The sequence below is a fragment of the Haemaphysalis longicornis genome, unplaced genomic scaffold (genome assembly GCF_048455015.1).
Source record: "Haemaphysalis longicornis isolate Haplotype H1 unplaced genomic scaffold, Haemaphysalis longicornis Haplotype H1 scaffold_2, whole genome shotgun sequence".
Lineage (NCBI taxonomy): Eukaryota > Metazoa > Arthropoda > Arachnida > Ixodida > Ixodidae > Haemaphysalis > Haemaphysalis longicornis.
Genome location: NW_027526295.1, coordinates 114,087,885 through 114,109,301, shown reverse-complemented (window position 1 = coordinate 114,109,301; position 21,417 = coordinate 114,087,885). Strand labels below are relative to the sequence as shown.

General features: G+C 46.5%; 1 protein-coding gene across 2 annotated transcripts in view; it reads right to left on the bottom strand.

The window, feature by feature from the left end:
• Positions 1-16,045, bottom strand: part of LOC144167307 (uncharacterized) — a 41,272-nt gene extending 25,227 nt beyond the window's left edge. The window contains exon 1 of one of the 2 annotated variants that reach the window (XM_077696610.1): positions 15,974-16,045. In XM_077696610.1, coding sequence (XP_077552736.1) covers positions 15,974-15,991 — 18 coding nt within the window. In that variant the 5' untranslated portion in view covers positions 15,992-16,045. Of the gene's footprint in view, positions 1-8,825; positions 8,996-15,973 lie in introns of those variants that run through there. The other variant, XM_077696609.1, reaches the window with a different exon arrangement.
• Positions 16,046-21,417: the final 5,372 nt, after the last annotated feature.

Below are 21,417 nucleotides of genomic sequence, written 5' to 3'. Positions count from 1 at the left end.
AAACGCGCCCAGAGTGGTCGAAACATGGCCTGGGGACTCCGGACTACAATTTGCGCTAGTAATCCCGCAATGTTTACATATCACTTCAGTGTCCCTTTAAAGAAGTTGTTCCCATACAAACTCGTTATGTGAAGCTAAATGCACTCGAAGCATGGTTCACCAGACAATTGCTTCATGCACATGGGTACCCTGCCAAGCACAACTAATTTCAAGCTACATCCACATCCAATATTTCTATTTCGTTGTATTAAAATCTAGTGCCAATTACGCTGCTTAAGGTGGAAACGAAGCCACCGTGATTCACGCAAAAACTTTACATAAAGTTGTGGTCACCCGCCTCCCTCCCCGAAAATCGAACATGCCTTGTTTATCGATATATTATATATAAAGTTCAAGTTGTGTAGCATTTATAACCCAATGTGTGCTTTTATTCATAGTTTTCTTTCGTATGTGCACGCATTTGTTGAAGTGGAGCGGAATATGCCACGGGTACGTGGTGCACGCAAAACATGATAACCTTCACCAGTTTATCATGGGACTTCACGCTGCGTGGCAAGAAGCTGATCTTTTTTGTGCTTCTTGAACCCTCGCTCATCCCTAGAAAAGAAACCGAATCTAGAGCACAGGCTACCAAAAAATACACAGTATAAAATCGGCGACAAATAATGAAATCAGTTGGTCTCATAAGAACCAGTAACAGTTGAAAAGAAAAACGATATGTTAAAATTGTAAATGTAAACTTTGAAAGGCCACGAATGTAGCAAACACGGATACATCGAAATATTGCTTATATCGAACAGTCTGAACCTGCCCTTCGTAATACCATGCAAAAGTATAGCGCTGTTGTACGCGTGTAACTGACTCCCGATGACGAGCACATTCGATACATCGAACACTGTGCCGCATGTGCCCCTGCAAGTTCGCTTCACCTGACGGGATTGATTCGATGACGATGACTTTTCGCGGGAGGTGCCGATTTCGCTGAGGTGGATGAGGTGTGGCCTAGCTACGATGGTCCCACCTGCTACAGGCGGGCTAACATGACGGGCAGCGGCTGAGCAGCGAGAACGCGGGGTAGGATTAGGAGCCAAAAGCAATAAAAAAGTAGAGAAAACCGACCGGAGGCGCTCGGTGTATGGCATCTTTTTTCTGCGTGCTTGAGGGATCATCAGAGGTGGCTAGCGTGGGGGGGGGGGGAGGGGGGGGACCGATGTGTAGCGGTGCGAGTTTATCATCACCACATCAGCCTATCTACGCCCACTGCAGGGCAAATGCCTCTCCAATAGATCTCCAATTACCCCAGTCTTGTGCTAACTGCGACCAATGTATCCCCACAAACTTGATCTCATCTGCCCACCTAACTTTCTTCCGCCCCCTGCCACGCTTGGGTTCTCTGGGGGTCCACTCTGTTACCCTCAATAACCAACGGTTAACTTGAGTTCAAATTACATGGCCTGCCTGTGCCCATTTCTCCTTCTTAATATCAGTTCTAATGCCCTTAACACGCGATTGTTCCCTGACCAACTAGGCTCTCTTCTTGTCCCTTAACACTGCACCAATCATCTTCGGCTCCATTTCTCGCTGAGTCATTCTGAAGTTAAGTTAAATACTTTTAGGGAGCCTCCAAATTTCTGTCCCGTAGGTGAGTACCGGTAAGATGCAGCTGTGATACACTTTCTTCTTCAGGGACAATGGTAGGCTGCCATTCATTATCTGAGAATGCCTGCCAGATGCACTCCACCTCATTCTTGTCCTTGTAATTCTCTATGCCTCATGGTTGTGATCCGGGGTCACTACTTGGCCTAAATAGATATAATAGCTTACCACTTCAACTCCCTCGCCACCTGTCTGAAACCGCCATGCCCTCCCGAGGCTATTGAGCATTACTTTAAATTTCTGCATATTATTTTTCAAGCTCGCAATTCTGCTGTGCTTGTCCAGTGCGGTAATGATGCTTCGCAATTCGCCCACCGAGTTACTTAGCAAGGCAACGTCATCAGCAAATCTGAAGTTTTAAAGGTATTCTCCTTATAAAAAACAGCGCTAAAAACTATACCACAGAAAGAAAGACACCCACTGCTCTGAATTCCCAATTGAGTTTTATTGAGGTGAATAGCGAACATAATAGAATTTATTCATGGAAAGAAGGAAATCACTACAAAAATCAACAAGTTCCCCGAGAGTTCCTCGAAAGTGAATTTTGAGAGCTGTCAGCTAACATGTGCCGTTTTGTATTACACACCGGAACACGACGACGTACTGGCTGTGGCGGAAATCACCGCTGCCGAAGAAGCGTAACTTACTAGTGGCCCCGAAAACATTCCCAACGGCTTACTGCAGCCGAACGTGCGTCAGTGTCGAGATTCGCCACTGTTGGGGTACAGTGTACAACGTCCGAGTTTGTCATTCGGACGGCGTTCGTAAGCTTGACAGCGTTGCTGTGCGAATATGACACAGCAGAAGCACGCGAGTCTTAGGAACTTTTTTCATGTTAAATAAATTGCGCTGCGGTGCGAATATTCGGAGCTGTGAAGGAAAAACCGGTAAGCTACCGCTTGTCACAATCTCGGAGAGCTCTCAGAGGTGTGAAGAGGTGTCTGATGATCTTCGGACAGGCATATTTTCTAGTTTGAAATATTGATATAACGAAGTATTTTGCGATCCCCTTTCGATATATGCGTGTTTGACTCTATAATGCCAGTACCACCTGAGGAAGGTATAAAACAAAAGAAAGAGGTCAAATTATTAGGAAGGTAAACATTTGAAAGATAGCATCATTAGAATCACGATACGCGAAAATCAAATATACTGAAGGGTTCGAACAGCTAAGCGCAAAAATTCGTTCACCGGAATGTTTGTGCGCCAGTATGTGCTTGACCGAATTTCTGCCGCGCGAAACGTGCTGCCCCGATAGGCCCTGACTTCTAGGCCCGTGTTCCATTATGTGGCGATTTTTTTATACCCGTTATACGTTTCTACAAAAAAAACATTTGGAACCGGTACTGCACGTTTTTGTCAGATTACGAAAGTTTATTCACTTATGGAGAAAGAGACGTGACCATACAACGGCTGCCGCTTTAGCTTAATGCATAGAAACGCCCGAAGTGTACTCTAATCAGAGTTTACGCACCGAAGCTGCGCAAGGGCCGCAGGGCGCACAGAAGTGTGCGTGTGTGCGGGGGGGGGGGGGGGGGGGGGCAGGAGGTTCCTGCAGATCATTCAACCCGCCTGGGGTCTCTAACATGCGGTAACATCGCCTACTCAGAAATACTTATGTTGTTCGCTGCTCTAAACGGCTACTGCAACTTAAACGCGCTGAGTAGCCCGACGTTTAAAGTCTGAGATACGCTGGGATGGCACTATCTTCCATGAATCAACACTGAACTTTAAAGCACTTGTTTCCATTGTCAGAGCACCAACCTTTGCTTTATTATCGGGTTAAGATACTTGGCGTTTATTTTATTGTCAATAGTAGATTATCAATGAGTTGAATTCATTGTTTCAAATCACGGTATATCCGTGTGCCAATTCGACATCCACATGCGTAAGCCTTGGTTACTACAACCTAGGATTTATATGGCAAAGGTACCTGGAGGAAGCGGAGGTGTACCCGAACACCGTGATAGGGTTTCGGAACAAGCTCGGGACGCAGGACGCCATGATACGGCTGAAGAACAAGATCCTAGACGACGACGCTAACAAGAGAGACAACCGGGCGATCCTGGGCCTGGACTTGCAAAGCGCCTTCGACAAAGTCGGCGATCCTGACCCAGGTATCACGACTTAAGATGGGGAAGAGAACGTACGAATATATCAGGGACTTCCTGACGGAGCGGACCACCGAGGTCAACTCCAGTGACCTGAAGCTCCTTGAGAAGAAGCTCGGCAGTGTCGGGACCCCCCAAGGCTCGGTCATCTCGCCGCTGCTCTTCAACCTAGTGATGATCGGGGTGGCCGAACGACTCTCGCGAGTGGCAAAGGGTCCGACACACCATCTACGCCGACGATATAAGGCTGTGGGTCCCGGGAGGAAGCGACGGACAAATAGAGAGCACGCTGCAAGAAGCAGTGGATGCCATCGAGGAGCAACTGGACGGGTCCGGACTCGTATGCTCCCCGAGCAAGTCCGAACTGCTGGTGATCCCTCTGAAGAGAACGACCAGGAAAAAGAGAGGGGACGAAGAGACGCCGAAAGAACAGGAGAAGATCAAGGTCAGAACGAGCGGTGGCCACGCGATCCCGGAGGTCGAGAGGATCCGAGTGCTAGGTATGTTGATAGAGCGCAAGCGCGTGAACGGCGAGACGGTGAACCGCCTCGCGGCTAAAGTCACCGCGGCCACACGGCTCATCAGAAGGGTGTCAAACACAAAGGCAGGCATGAAGGAGGAGAGCCTCACCCTACTGGTGCAGTCTTTCGCCATAAGCCACATCACGTACGTCGCAGCGTTCCACAACTGGAGGCAGTGCGAACGAAACAAGATCAACGCGCTCATACGCAAGGCGTACAAGGCGGCACTCGGACTCCTCGACTGCACGAGCACCGAGAAGTTTCTGGCCCTGGGGGTGAACAACAACCTGGAGGAGATCGCGGAGGCGCAGAGGACCGGCCAGATCTCGAGGCTCTCGGAAACGAGAACGGGCAGACAGATACTGCACGACCTCCGTCTGACACCGATGGAGGAGGGAGCCGAAAACGAAAAGGTACCAGTGCCAGAAGCCACAGGCAGACAGTTACAGGTATGCCCGTTACCGAAGAACATGAACCCCGAGTTCAACAAGGAGCGAAGGGTGGCGAGGGCCAAGGCGCTCGTGGACCTCCACACCAGAGACGAAGGAGCCATGTACGTGGACGCGGCGGAGTACCAGGAGAGCGAGAGGGCCTACGCCGCAGCGGTCGTCAGGGCGTCGACTGGCGAAACGATAACGGCAGCGAGCGTGAGAACCCAGAAGGCGCACCGGGCTGAGGAGGTGGCCATCGCCGTGGCCATCGCCGACCGTGCGTGCACGACGGTACTGTGCGACTCAAGAACGGCGGTGCGGAACTACGTCAGAGGGAGAGTGTGCAGGGAGGCCGCACTAGTACTACGCACGGTCGACCTCGCCGGTGAGAGGAGGTGCGTGGCCATCAAGTGGTTCCCGGCACACGTGGGCATCGATGTGTCGGACCGGGGCAACACCAACCATAACGAGACGGCAAACGCGGTGGCGCGAGGACTAACCAACCGCGCCGCTGCGGCAGAAGCCGACCAGTCGTAGTGGTGGAGGGAGACCAAGGACAGCATGACCACATACACCGAGATCGTGAAGTGGTATAGACTGAGCAGACGAAAGGTACCGCCACCCCACCCGGGTTTGACTCGAGAGGAAGCGGTGATATACCGGCAACTGCAGACGGGGTCCCTCCTCACCCCGGTGCTGATGAGGCACGTGTGTCCGAGCGTGTACGAGAGTGACTTGTGCCGAGTGTGCCAGAAGGAGAGAGCCACCGCGGCTCACATCCTCTGGGACTGTGCCAAAAACCCACGCGAAGCGTCGACAGAGACTATGATCCCGCCGCATCTCGAGGCCGCAGTGGGAAGCTACGACCAGGAACAACAGACCAAGGCCGTCCAGCAGATCTCGGCGGCTCTCGAAAGGCAACGACCAAGCGAAACCGACGAAAGGTTACCGCCCCAACAAAGGGGCAGGCGAAGCCGGCCGACGGGAGTAGCGAGGCCGGAGCCAAATTAGAGGGACAAGAAGTGGAGAAGACATCACGGCCGCGTCGCGGAAAGGCCCCCGCGCGAGGGGATCTCACCGAGCTGCCGGCACTTTAATAAAGTTGGTCTCTCTCTCTCTCCCCACGCCCACCTCGAAATGACGAATGCCGAATATTTTTAACTCTTCATATAAAGCACCACCATGATGCGTAAAATAACTTCTCCGTGGGGTAATCAAGTACCACTTATTTTCTTTTTTTACATGCAGCGCATATACGGTTAACACCGGCTGCTTTTTAACTATTAATATATTTGGCATTAGTTTGTTGCACTAGAAGTCAGCTCATAAACATAAACATCGCCTGTTCCCGAAAGAGGAATTGGTGATGTTATGGGGAGGGAGTTCTTTCGGAACACTACGGTAAGTTGATTATTTAGTCGTCGTCTGAGCAGCGGACGGCCTTTCCAAGTTTCACCGAAATCCCATTGCAGAGGGCAACCGCCTGACATCCTGCAATAGTTGTCGCGGCAGAACCCGATCGAAGCGACCGCGCAAAGACAACCACTTAACTTGAGAAGCAGGAGTAGACCGCGCCGTCGCAATTGACAGTCAAACCAGTCCAACACCGCGACGCCCCGCAAATGGAGAAGAGGGAAAATAGACGGGAAAGGAGGACTTCCTTCCACTGCGCCACATGGTGGCCTCTTTGAGAACTAGAGGTTCTTGAGCATGAATCCTGCACTCGCGGGGCAAGTAAGGCTTTCGCATCTAAAAATAACAAGAGGTGCGTAAGACACAGTGCCCAAAAAATGAGGGCGCATATTGGCTATTTGTGAAAAAAATAATTTGTCCTAAAGTATATTTACTATTGTCTGTAATAAGGCCAGTTCAGGTGACAGGAATAAAGTAGTTTTTTACTATTTGTGCTACCCTGAACCACTCTTAAGTACTATGTTATTCAGCGAATATTTGCGCGTTTAAAAATACGGAGTTGTTGAGAGAAACGAGCGCATGTTTCAAACTGCCAATGGACGCAATTTTAACGAGAATAAGGAAATGCAGTTTTAGCTGTGAGAGCAGAATATTACCAGTGACGCTTGAGGATATATGTTTGAAATACTTGGAACGAACGACAGCGCTGCTCCTATCGGGAACGCTACACTACCGTTGCTTCCAAAACTCTGAGAAAAAAAAAGTCCGATTCCTTGCACTTTCTTAATTGGGATGACCACGGAAGCTGGGCGCAATAAAAGGAGTGCACAAAACAAAAAGCTTTTTAAAAGCTTTTGTTTGTAATTTTAGATCCGTCATAACCCCTAGATAATTATGTGAACAAAACATGGATGGGCTACGGTTGTATTCTGGTGGGCAAACATGCGGCCCTCCATTGATATCCCGGGTCGTATTCATCTTACTGTCTGTGTGGCATACCAACCTAAACTGATTGCGAAAGACAAAAGTCTGACCGAATGGGGCCTTGAGACATCCACGTTTAAATCTGCATGCTGAGGATTTGCAATTTACCGCCAACACGGTGATCAGGACAGAGGCACCGAGAACGAAGTGGTACGTTCGCATGCACAGGGACTGCGGGAGGCACACGATTGAGTTCAGAACGCTGCGTTTGGACCACCGCTCACGGCTTAGCGACGCTCTCGACCTCTGACAATAAACACTGCAGAATGGCTTTCCCTTTTTGTAAGACTGGCATCAGCCCAACAAGCACGTCACGGCTGAGCGCGTGAAGCCTGCCTCGGTGTGCAAGCCGCACCCCTTAAAATGCACGCATAACGTATCAGCCGGTGATGTGCGCGTGCTTAGAGGTGCAGGCGCCAGCCAAAACATTGGCTCCATAGCCAATCAAGCTGGACGGTTACTACACCGCGCGAGACGAGACTCCACGAACCCCTGAAGAGATAACCACAAACAAAGCCGCTGATATGGTCGGTGTTGTTATAATGGTGTTTTGCTATATTGGATTTTTATATTATCCGTGTTGGCGCACTTAGATGTTACAAACAGGAAAGTTGTTTTTCATCCGGGGACGATTCACAGGTACTCGATGAGATGGAGCTTGAGGTGTTATACGTAAGTATACACGTGGCTTTCAGGTGTATATGTGGCGAAGTCTGTTTCTCGTCGTACGTCCAGCTGTTCCATGATTGAGTTCAATAGCAGTCTTGTGGAGTGAAGGCGTTTGACGGTGGGCCAACGCACCCGCGTCGCTTGCCGCGAACCTTCTGGCGATCGCTTGCTTAAAAGAGATTGGATGGTTTTTATTTGCCTTCGTATTTTTGCGATTATTGTAACATCGGCTGCACACTTGTATTGCCATCTACAATGAACAGTGTCTGACGAGGAGGGACGCCAAGCTCAAGTTAAGGGCAACCCAAGACTTGGTTTTTTACCAGGCGTCCGCGACAGAGCGTCGGCCGCAGCCCCGTGGAGGCAAATAACACATAACACCGCTATAGAGACAAACCCAAAACGGGAATGCGACGTGACATGGAATCACATAGATAAGCGGCTCAAGTGTAAGAAATGAAGAGTGAATATCTGCTCCAATCCCGCACAGTCCATGGATATTAAAGTGATAGAAGCTTCCGCTCTTTCTGTACGCATTGACTATCACTGTAATTGTAGAAGCCTGATTGGGAAAGGAACAATGGAAAATATATTCACATTTCCTAGTAATATTGTCATCTTTTGGTTCGTTTGAGGCCATCATGTTCGTAGATTGGAATGGCAGAAATTCTTAAGAAGAATAGGCTCTGTGAAAAAGCCTTTCATAATTTCATTAAATGAGGATGCTCCTTAGGTTTGATGATGAGGTTTAAACCCGCCAACGGCACAGAAGCGATGAGGTGCGCCGTATACTGGAGGGATCTGGGTTAGTTTTGACCACCTGAGGATCATTACGTGCGCCGAAATCTTGAACACACGTACGTTTTCGCTTTTCGCCATCATCATAAAAGCCATCACCGCGGCTGGAAATTGACACCGCGTCCTTGAGCTCCGCAGCACAACGCGCTCTTTAGTTCTAACCCTGTGTGGGCAGTCACTCGCGGTACTGTTGGGCGACTCGCAATTGCTTCGCAAAAATATCAAGCGGTAGAACAACTCACCACAATCATGTTGGTCGGAAGCCCTGCAGCACAAAATTTCCAGATGAACGTTGCTCGGTTGCTGTGTTCCCTGAAACTGCTTCTTCTTCCTTTTCTTTGGAATGAAGGCATGAGCCTGAAAAAAACATTAACACCTAGGATATTCTATTAGTAATATATCATCATGCTAGACGAACAAAGACCCAAGCCAGGAGGACATTTTTTGGGAGTAGGAAAAAAAACAAGTTGTTACTGGAGGTGGTTCTCTTATTTACGTGACGCTTATGTTAGACAACCGAACGATGTCAGGTGGTTGTTCTGTTTTGTGCATTCGAAGCACAGGCTTCATAGCACTTTTTTAATGCCGCCTGGAGCTCCCTGAAGGCAAATACAAGGACCAACATTCGTAAGATTCGTTTTGAGAAACGTTGGGCAATATATCAGTTTCACATAACGAGAAGTACAAGTTCGATACGAGGGTGGACCATAGGTATGGGAAAGGCGAAGTTAGCATTTCTTTTTACCTTTTGTTTCGCGAACAATGTTGCTTAAATTCAATGCGTGTGAGCGCACCAAATATCACGTATTGTGCGAATGCAGATGAAGTGTCTGCTTGCAAATAGTCTACCAATTCAGCTCTCGGGTATGTTCTGTTGCGTTGGTGTGCAACCCTGTGGTAGTCTTAAGAGTGTTGGCACCGATGTATTGCGGTGTTCGGCGTATCTAGTGCTTCCGCACTAAATAGTCTATTGCTTAAACATCTGGACTAGCAAAAGTGACTGAGTCGTTAGTTGTTTTATAAGGCTTCGGCCAATATACAGACGTCGTTGTGGGCTCTAGCGGTCGAGATTGTTGTTCGTGACGCTTTACACGACAGATCTCTTCAGAAATTTCTGACGACGACCACAACTCAGCTTTCGCATTTCACAAATAGGTTCGTGGTGTCGTGGGCACAAGGCAAGGTAGCGGAGAATAAAGCAATCCGCGCTTTATGACAGGACCCGCAACGATTCCACTACAAAAAAAAATCACGCGCTGTTTTATTCCGAAAACTATCTGATGGCGAATATCCCGCGCTTCTGTTGAGCAGATTCAGCGCAGCGCATAGTGTGGAGCCGCTCTGCCCTGCGCCCAAGAAAATGCGCCAGATTTAATGGCGTGGATACAAGGTCCACATCATGGCCCGATATCAGATTTCTTGGGGTATGCAGAGTGAATCTCTAGATATAGTTTTCCTTGTGCTGAACAGCAAACTTCAACACTAAAAAAAGCCTGAGTACCGATGCACAAAGGCACAAACACTATCTTATTGGTTTCTCTTCGTCTTCTTCCGCATACACATCCACCGTCAACACATTATTTTCGTGTTGAGGCGTGTCTATTTCACCGGAAACTCTTTTACTGACGCCCACAGAAACTCTGATCTGATCTGATTGTAGGGTTTTACGCACCGACCCAACGCAGGCGATGAGGCGCGCCGTAGTGGAGGGCTCCGGATTAATTTATACCACCTGGGGATCTTTAACGTGCGCCGAAATCTCGTACACACGGGCGTTTTTGCTTTTCGCCTCCATCAGAAAAGCGGCCGCCGCGGCCGGGAATCGAACCCGCGACCTCGTGCTCAGCAGCGCAACGCCTTAGCCACTGAGCCACCGCGGCGGGCGCCCACAGATACTCGCTTGGTCGTCAATGTTTTCGCAGTTTTGTCCGTCAGCATACTTCGAATCGCTGTTTGTATGTTACTCGTTCTGTTGCATTATTAGACGTTTGAATCTGTCCTGTACTCACATGGACGGCCACTACCCGCTAATACCAACTTCAGGCCCTGGCTGTGTAACGCCTCGGGCGCTTTTTCTGTTCCAAGGGAAAATGTTTTATAACATTTAGGGCGACGCGCTGCGTGATCACGCCAGAGTAGGGCCATCCTATCCTACGTTCGACGATGACGCGTTGGCTTCCTGAGACGAAGAAAGTACTGCCTCTGCCCCTAAACGAACTGCTCAGGCAAATCCTGTGTATAGCTCCCCTGTGTATAGCTCTACTAAGGGAGCCGTGGAACGCTTCTGTCTGCCATGTCGATCTCGAATTTCGAGCAGGAAAGCAGGAACGCCGCCCGTCACGCATGAAGGAGCCACCACCGGCCCCCGTGCCAGTTGATGCGGCGGGTAGAAGTCGGCGCATGCGTGTTCCAGCATTTGCGGGGCAGCAAGGCTGCATCGGGTCCTTACTGGTGAATATACTATTATTATCATTATTATTAATATTAATAATATTATTATTATTATGAATATTCCGATCGTCTTGATATATTCCAGAGCTCTTTGTCTTTGTTCTCTAATGATTTGAAAACTGTTGTTGTAGCTTAAGTGCCTTTATATCATTTATGTGCCGTATTTCTGTTCCGTATTTATTTTATGCAAATCATCATCTTGCTTGTTTGTTTTTCACTTTTCCTAATTTTGTGTCGCTTGAATTTCTGTCGGTTTAAGTGTCAGTGCTTGTAACGCTGAACTTCGTTTTTCCATTTTGAAACTTCCTAACATTTTGTTACGAAACCTTTATTTTATGTGTATAATCTATCTCCGTCATGTTCATTGAGTATTTGCTTGTGTATTTTCAATTTTTCACGTGCCTTCAACGTCTTGCTGGCCGCGTGTCATGGCTTCTAACACTAGGCTTCCTTTTTTTTTGCTGTTTTGCTTTCTGGGATCTTTGTAACTATTTTCACCTTATTGTTTCTTTCATACATATGGTTAACGGTGTTGTGTTGTCTTGATTTTAGTTTCTTTTTATGAATGCTTGTATATAGTGTACCAGTACCAAGACCCTAGGGTTGTTCCTGGGCACCAAAAATAAAGGTTGATTGATTGATTGATTGATTATTATTATTATTATTATATTATTATTATATAGCGAATTATTATTATTCGTTGGTAGAAGCCAGCTTGATGCGGTCTACTGTGACATGAGCAAGGCCTTTGATGTAGTCAACCACTCGTTATTGCTTGCCAAGCTCATTCTGTTAGATGTTCACGCTTCCTTAGTGGGTCTTATACGTTGCTATCTCCAGGAGCGATATTGCTATGTAAGTGTTAACGGTCAAACATCATTTAGATACAAAGCAACAAGTGGTGTACCCCAGGGCTCCGTTCTGGGCCCCCTTCTTTTTTCCATTTTCAATAACGATGTTGCTTCTGCCATTCAAAATTCATCTTTTTTGTTGTATGCTGATGATATGAAAATCTTCAGAGAAGTGCGTAAAGTTCAGAACTGTAATTCTCTTCAGGCTGATATCGTGTCATTCCATCGTTGGTGCACCGAAAATGGCTTAATTTTGAACCCCTCAAAAACTAAAGTTGTTTCTTATAGTAGGAAAACTCAACAGCTGCAATACTCCTATAAAATAGCAAGCACTGCACTGCCGAGGGTGACCGAAATTCGGGACTTGGGAGTACTATTTGATTCTTCTCTGACTTTCTCTTCCCACGTTACACAAATTACCGGACGCTCTCTTCGATGTCTGGGTGCTGTTTGCAGGTATTCTAGAGAGTTTAAAAGTCCTCTTTCTTTCTTAAAGTTGTATTCAGCTCTCTGCTTACCTCTTCTCGAATACGGTTCTGTTGTTTGGAATGGAACTTGCAAGTCCAATAGTGACCGCATCGAAAGGGTTCAAAATAAGTTCCTTTCTATCTTTAGGCACCGTTTCCGTCATGGACAAGAAGACGCAAATGGCAACATGTCTTGTCTCAAAAGTATCCCTTCCCTTTGGTGTCGACGAATGAGAGCTGACATTATCTTTCTTTATAAACTTCTTCATGGTGATATTTTGTGTGATGACTTGGTTGTACTTATCAATGTCAACTTGCCGAACAAACTTTTCCGAAGATTTCGAACGTTCAGAACAGATGCTTTAAGTAGACGACGCTCGTGCATCTGCAGAATACAATGTGCATATAATGAATATTCCGATCGTCTTGATATATTCCAGAGCTCTTTGTCTTTGTTCTCTAATGAATTGAAAACTGTTGTAGCTTAAGTGCCTTTATGTCATTGCAAATTTATGTGCCGTGTTTATTTTAGGCAAATCATGTTCTTGTTTGTTTGTTTTTCACATTTCCTGGTTTTGCATTGCTTGAATTTCTGTAGGTTTGAGTGCCAGTGCTTGTAATGCTGAGCTTCTTTCAAAGTTGAAACTTCCGAACATTTTGTTATGAAACCTTCGTTTTATGCGTATAACTTATCTCTGTCATGTTCAGTGAGTATTTCCTGTTTTTCACGTGCCTTGAACATTTCGCTGTCCGAGTGTCATGGCTTGCAACGCTAGGTCTCCTGTTTCTTTTCTTTTCTTTTTTTCTTTTTTTGGCTGTTTTGCTTTCTGAGATTACTGTAACTATCTTTACTTTATTGTTTCTTTCATGCATACGGTTTTGGGTGTTGTGTTGTCTTGATTTTAGTTTGTTTTTATGTATGTTTTGTATATGGTGTACCAGTACCAAGACCCTAGGGTTGTTCCTGGGCACCGAAAATAAAGGTTGATTGATTGATTGATTGATTGATTGATTAGCTTAGCCGCTTCCTTTTTGTAAAGAGGTGGTGTTGCACAGCGACCGTAGTCGTACTGCTACTGTACAATCAACTCGTCAAAGAAAGAAAGGACACCTTTATGCAATGTTTGTGCTAGCCTCACTTCTATGTTTGTTCTTTCCTCTTTTCTCTCCAACATTCTAACCTTCTTTTACTAACCTCTACTTCTGTTCAATGCACTTTTCCGTTAACGTTAAAACAAAGGGCTTACGGAAGCTGGATGTGTTCCTCATTGATAACTGGACGGACACCTTTGCACTCCGTTGCAAAATATCGCATATTTTCTGGCTCCCTGCCGCACCATGCGCACAGCACAGCTCTTCTTGAACCGGCTCGCAGATAAGCATTTTTGTCCGCAAGCAACACGCCCGGGCTCCAAAAAGCAATGCACACCCTTTGGTGTTAACAAAGAACTTTTCGCTCGTGGTCTCTTGCTTTCTACTTCTGTATATATCTAAGGACTTCTTTTCGTACGTTATCTTTTTCCAAGCCGTTGTCTCTGATTCACTAAATTACTTTTTATTTCATTGGTTGTTTCTACCGCGCTTCAAGGATTCATAGATTTTGTCCTTCCCCTCGTGGCTTTTTTCTTTCTTTGTGTCTCCACGCTTTTGGTGTAAAGATACCGTAACCCTCGGGCTGCCCGCCGCCGGTCATCAATATTTCTAAGTTGTTCTTCAAAACATATTTTGCTCTGTGCTTCTCTCACTTCAAACGAGGGCCGTCACAAGTCTCCCAGCACGGCCTCATTTGTTGTTTTACAGTGTGCTCCTAATAGCAATCGACCTACCGCCCTTTGATTTACCTCTATCCCTGATTGAATCCCCCATTTTACACACACTACTGCATTTGAAATGGTGAGGGCCGGTACCGTTAGACCTTTTCAGATTCCTCTCACTACTTCATATTTGTCATAACCCGTAGTGCTGTTAGAATCATGATACAGGCGTTTCTTTTGTTTTGAATAGCCCAGCCTAATCTTCTTTCATCTACAATGTTCTGGATGTGAATCGACGGTTCCTCAAACACTGGCGCCGAAAGATAAGAGCCTGCAGAGCAGACACGGCGGCATTCGAGTCGTCGACGCTCGCCTTCGCACGTCACTTTGTCGATTGCTTCTTCGCTGCCTGTGTATTCTTCGAGTTGTTAGGGAAGCACAAGTTCGCTCCAAAAACTAGTTTTCCTTGAAGACAACTGCGTCGTCTCTGGCTTCGTAACAGTATACAATCTATCGGCTTCCCACTTTTTTTTTATTAAGAATGTGTAAGTTTTGGTCAGTTGGGTGTCGCCTGAGTGCGACGGGTTTTTTCATCGAGGGAACAGTGGTCACAATTACACTGGCGAACTGGTTCGCATGTCACACATCATGGAGGTCTACTCGTGACCACGGCATGAAAGATTCTTCAGCATTGATTAAGATATCTATGTTGGTTACTTATCGTCTTTTTGAGCCGCTGTTTATTACACGAATCCATTTCTGTCTGCTCGGAGCAAGATGCCGTTCGGAAATTTTCCTCAATCACATGTCTGATATCAAAGCTTCGTAGGCAAAGTGGAAATTTCATAGCATGAACGCCGCATATCGTTAAACCAAGATAATAAAACCCACTTTCTCAAGTACTTCCAACACACAACGTTCATGCCCGGAGGCTTTCCACTGCCCCAAGCAGAATACTGTGAAATTATTGAATAAAATGAAATCAATCGAATTCGCCTCCGTGGTTCAGTGGCTAATGCGTTGTGCGGCTGAGCCGAAGGACGCCGGTTTGTTTGCAGGCCGATTTTATGATGGAGGGGAAAAGCGAAATTTCTCGCAGGTTTCAGATTTAGGCGCACGTTAATATCCCGAGGTGGTGAAAATTAAACTTCCAATACTTAGAGCCGTATCACGGGTGAAGCGTCTGCGCGTTGAACGTCACAATCAAAAATAAAAAAATCAAACAACATGTAAGCGCACACATTTGTGGAGAAAGGCCCTTAACAAATTCGCAAAACGTTGTAACTGTCGCAAATCTAAACTTCTTGCTGCGCGTAGCTGCAGCATTGACAATTCATTTTACTGTGAGGTACACACGTCAAACGGCATCGCAATACCCAATGTCTTCCCACGTGCTCTCCACCATTATTTCAAGAATAGGCGCTGTTAGGTCACAAGTTCTGCAATTCCAACTACCCAATAATAGGCGTGCCAAGCATTAAGTTGCTGTGCAGTGCCACAAAACGGCCATATATTTGTAGATGAAAAGTAAATTGACCACTTGGTGCCGGCATTAACGCAGAACGACATGATTTAAGCGATGTTATATACCTGCGATATTTTTACGGGGACAACACAGAAACCTGCATCTCCTGTTAACCATATTTCCAGTCCCAGAACCGTGGGATGCCGATATTTGTGCGGGGAAAGCGCTAATGAAGAGTTTGTCAATGTCCAGGTTACCTGATGTCGTGTTCTGACGTATGTATCGTACCATCACCATCACTGGGGCTCATTGCACAGCTGCCGCACCTTTTTTATTTATAAAATTGTTTATTCTATATTTATGGCGAGTATTACTACACTCGGCAAAACCAATATTACTCACATATGTACAGAGTTCCATAAGATGGCTAGGTGCTTAATTTTCGTGAAGAAGCTGTGTTCTCTGCTTCACGATATAAAACAATCGGAATAACCCGAACTCTGCGGTGCTTTCAGCGCGCCTTATCCCAGAGGGCATAGACACAAGACAATACAACAAAAGCGTTTGGTGACGCACGTACTTGCAAGTGTGTGTTTAAGGTGCGGCCGCGCCTTTTAAAGTGATAGCATGACCATAGAGGCCATTTTTTGCAGAAGAAAACAAAGATTTATCAAAGGTGTACACTAGGAACATTTAGGAACCCAACACTTCAAAGCGCCTTGGGATATTAGGATATGATATATTTGTTCTTACGATACATCTTCCTAATTCAGGGTTCTGGAGAGAAAATCTGACGAACTAACCAATATCACAGCACGATTTTCCTCCCGTAGCGTGGGGCTAGAGAACTGTAATGTCTGCAGACTTTTGTGGGGCTCATTTTAAGTGCGAATGCACTTTATAAGCGACCCGGAATTCCGGCGACCGCCGTCCGTCCACATAGCAACAGCTGCGGGTGCGCGCGCTCCTCGTCTTCCTTGGCAACGGGGGGAGATGGGCGCGCGCTGCCTGGCCGCTGACATGGCACATACCCACGTGGGGGATTGGCCAGGAATCGGGCGTGAGAAGGGCTAGAGTACTGACACGAAATTTAAAAGCTGAGATCCGCTCTAGCAATCAAGTACAACGACAACACAAATAGGTGTCTGTGCATGGCACATACCCACGTGGGGGATTGGCCAGGAATCGGGCGTGAGAAGTGCTAATGCACCCGCTTAAAGGAGTACTGACACGAAATTTCAAAGCTGAGATCCGCTCTAGCAATCAAGTACAACGACAACACAAATAGGTGTCTGTGAATAAATGCATCTTTCTTTCTTTGCAGTTGTGTGTGTGTGTGTGATCTCTCTTTCGCGAACATTACCGAACCGCGCAAATTCAACTCGTGCATTCGCACTTTCACATTCTTCCCCTCGGGGAAATGCGGGGAAATTTTTTGGAAATATGTTTCTATGTCCGCAGGCCAAGGGGGAAATATTTATTGTGAATTTTTTCGTCTTCGAAGTTTTTGCCGAACTCACGTGCTTAATTGGTCAGCAAATTTGCCGAGAGATGCTCAATTAAAAGATTTCCGAAAACAAAAAAACTAAGTATTCTCCTATATGTTCAAGTGTGTCCTGAGCATGCTACTGTAATCTGCTACAGTAGGTTGAGTCAGGAAGTGTGTATTTTTTTCTGGCTTGTTTATGCGCATATTTTAACAAAAGCCGCTGCAAGCTTGAATATTCCAATAAAAGTCAAACCAAAGTCACGTAATAGCCTTGAATTTATTTCAATATCACGAACTGTATGTATGTATGTATGTATGTATGTATGTATGTATGTATGTATGTATGTATGTATGTATGTATGTATGTATGTATGTATGTATGTATGTATGTATGTATGTATGTATGTATGTATGTATGTATGTCTCTCACTCTCTCTGCATCCAGATAACACATAATTAGCAGCGCTGTTGGAAAGTCCTGCTCAAAAATGTGCTTTCCACGGAGCCTTGAGTACGTTCATTAGTTCCCACTGCGGGGCACCGTTTGTATTTAAGCTGACGGTATTGTCGACATCGCCAGCCCCGAGCCGCCTCACTCACCCTGTAAGAAGCCGTGGCACTTAGTTTTGAGGTAAGGTGTAGAATGCCCGTGCAGGGTCCTTTTGAGCCACGGTCAAGCTCTGGCCGATGGGGCCCCTGTCTGTTTACGAGGCAGGGAGCTCCGGGACGCCATTGGTATGTAGAATAAAGACAGTGAATAAACAACCTCGCTTTTCTGCTGTTTTCAATGACATAGAGAAAAATCCATTTTTCATAAAAATTGCGTGAGTGCCCCGAAAAAGGAGCCCCATCGAAATATTGTTTCGCTCTACTGCCAAACCGAAGTTTTCGAAAGCCAGACAATTAGTCTCGTTTACTCGTCATCGATTCTATTAATACAATTTGCCCTCTTGCCACACTCACATTTTAATTTCAAAGTTTCCTGATAGCATCCTTGTCAAGTTAAATATTGCAGAAAACAGCGAACCGGAGAATTTTTGTTGAGATGGACAATCAACAGCAGGCCAAGACGCTCCTTTGTCATTCACCCTGTGGTGTGACCGCGATATCTGTGTGGACAATAGTCACACCCCATCTTAGCAACAGCATCACTCCGGCCAGATGACCAACCAGACCTCCTAAACGAAAGGAATGCCGACCTTCTTCAAAGCTTCAAGCGCCAGCGCGTAACTGCCCTGAGGCACATAATTATCCGTATAGAAAACAAGAAAATTCTTGCCAAGCTTATCTTGGCCTTTGACTATTCAACACTCTTAGAATTCATGAAAACAGGCTTCATTCTATGTTCAATTCGTACTCGTACTACCATGTTGAGCCGACGGCGCTGTTTCAAGTTACGGCGGTTCTCGCGTGAAACCAAGTCCTGCCGTGGCCGACTCAAGTGTGCTAGGCAGACAACTCAACATAACTATTCCCAGCCCCACAATATACTTGCAGCGACTGTCAGGGTCTCCACCCTAATAATTACCATACCTGTGACTGTTCATGAGTTGAAAAGACAATTACCAAGCAAAGATACTGAAAACAGCTGTCTCTCTGATCCCTGAGGCGCCGAAATGAGTCTCCCTTTTGCTTTTTTCTAAGAACACCGACGCATATCTCTACGGGGCGGCTCGGTGTCTGGTTTCGGCGGCCCACCCGCTTAGCGCGACTGATTTGGTCCTGCCTCGACCATTGCTGGGTTGTATCCGCCACCTCAACTAGTCGCTACACCACAGGACAAGGTGGCAGCGATTGCGGTGGCCACAAGCAATGATGGGACCAATGCCGCTTCTGCCATCTCAGCTTCTTCGGCCCGCAGCACACCGGAGTGCGCCGTGGAGATGGGCGCCGACGGACCCGTAGTGGCTCCCGCCCACCCACCACCTATATGCCTGCTTTGGCACCCCCGACGCCAGCGGGGGTCGTGGCTCAGGCAAAGGGTACTCAGAAAGTGCAGGATCCAAAAAGCCCAATTCGTGGACAACTCCTTCGGCCTCCGATGACAACTTCGACGTCACGCAGTTCCTGCCTGTATTTCAGCCCAGGGAACGGGGTGTGAAATCCAAGCCTACAGAAAACCCGACAAACACGCTCGTGAGTCACCGCACCTGACAACAGCATTTCAGCATAGACATTCCAGTCTCCCATAACACCAAATGATGGGAAGAAAAACATGATCCAATAGAACTGTCTTGGTAATAAAAATTATGACGGCGTGTACGAAATTTTAGAAGAACTTCTTGGTGGGCGAGTTGGTGCATCTTCGATGTAAGTAAAGTAAAAAACTGCGCTATTTTGGACGGCCACAAAAAGGGAGGGTAACAGGACAGGTGGAAACTTGCAACGGACATTTATTACACCAGAGTCACATATAAGTACATCCGGAAGCACCGCCACTGCGCATGCGCAATACAAAAACCAATAGGAGTTCATATAATGATAATAAAAACCAGAATATCAAACACCCCAACTCCGGTCATCAATAAATTTCATCTCACTGTTGTGCAACCAGATCGACGTTTCGCTGACGCACTCATGACCCAGCTTTTTTATGTAATATGCTTCGCGTATCTCCCTCGCCCGACTATCCCGGTACCGACACAGGACCTTAACCTCCTCAAGAGTGGCTTACACGGCTTGCACGTGCATGTCGAGAAGTGAATGGGGAGATGCCCGCTCGCGCAGTTCTGTATCGATAACAGATGACCGGATTTATGGATGACCGGAGTTAGGGTGTTTGATTTGTTGGTTTTTATTATCATTATGCTAAGTCCTATTATTTTATATTGCGCATGCGCAGTGTCGGTATTTCCAGATGTACTTATATGTGACTTTGGTGTAATAAATGTTAGTTGCAAGTCTGCGCCTGTACTGTGTTCCCTCTCTTTTTGTGGCCGTCCAAAATCGCGCAGTTTTTTACTTTACGTTTGTGCATGGCATACCGCATTCTAATCAGCCAGACGCCATGTGTAAACAGAAGCTAAACAGAAAACAGAGTTTTTTATAAATATATGGTATTTATCGATAAAATAAATGGCTCCACACACTTGGCGCAGTGTGGCCATTGTCGACCGAAATTCGTTAGCATCTCACAGCATTCTCTTAACCACTTTCCTTGAGGCTGCAGCGATTCATACAATGGTATTATTAGCTTATTAGTGGTATGCTTCTTTTGTACCTCTCCGTACTTTCAACTCTCGAGTGCTGATTTCTAGTTGCTGCCCGAACTGTTCACCCAGATAGGCGGCCTGAATGCGCATAATTCGCTTGGTACTCTCCCCACGCAGGTGCCCAAGGGTGCCTTATCGAAACGTTTCTGGCATCCTCGGAGAAATGCATATTCAACATGAAATAGCCTACGTGCGATAACATAGAAACAACATTTATTCGTACCTTTTCTTTGTTATTGGCCCTGCAGTTCTTCCTCCATTTCTTCAGTGCGACGTGGACACGAACCATAATGGTTGGGAGCAGATTCCTGCCACAATAACATTCATTAACAAAAACATAGAAGGTGCACCTTCCGGAAAAGCTTCAATGTCTCAAGAGCAAGGCCAAATACCTTTACAGCAGCGTTTAAACTTCACCTCCACATCCATAGAGCACGTATACTTTGAAGAGGCAACCGAACGTGTCAGGGCGCACAACATTAACATGCCAACAGGTACGTTCCACAGACATCTGGAGGCACCTTCATCCCAAGGAGGGCCTAGTGGAAGTGCACAGCAGGCGTGCGCAAGCGGGCCAGCCTAACGCGTGGGTTATCCTTCGCCGGCACTCGCCTTTCGAACGCCTTACATCATTAGGGAGGGCAAACGTTTTTGCTAACCGTGCCTGGTGCAAAACGAGATAATTTGCGTAGTTATCTGCCATAGATTTATGCAGAAACCCAGTTAAGTTATGGACAAGAATATAAAGACTCAACGAAAAACAGACACACCTAAAGGCGTGGCTAAAACACTTGCACAACACTTCCAAAACGTGGCCAGCGCTTCAAACCACACAAACACTTACATAAAACATAAAATGTCCTGCGAAAAGATGTCCCTATGTAACAACAATAAGTCGCACAGTTTTTAGAATCCCTGTTTTCGACTAATTTGCTGAAAACATTTCTGAGCAGATATAACCCTTCTGTTGGAGGCACAGACAAAATTGCGCTAACGATAATTCAATACCTACACGCAGACGCTTCTGAACAGTCCAGAACCTACAAAATAAAATATGGCTTTTGCAGCAGCTTCCAAGGTTTTGGAGAGAGGCCAAGTAATGGCTTTCCTGAAGGAGCGGAATAACTCTTCCTCTCCTGCAAGCT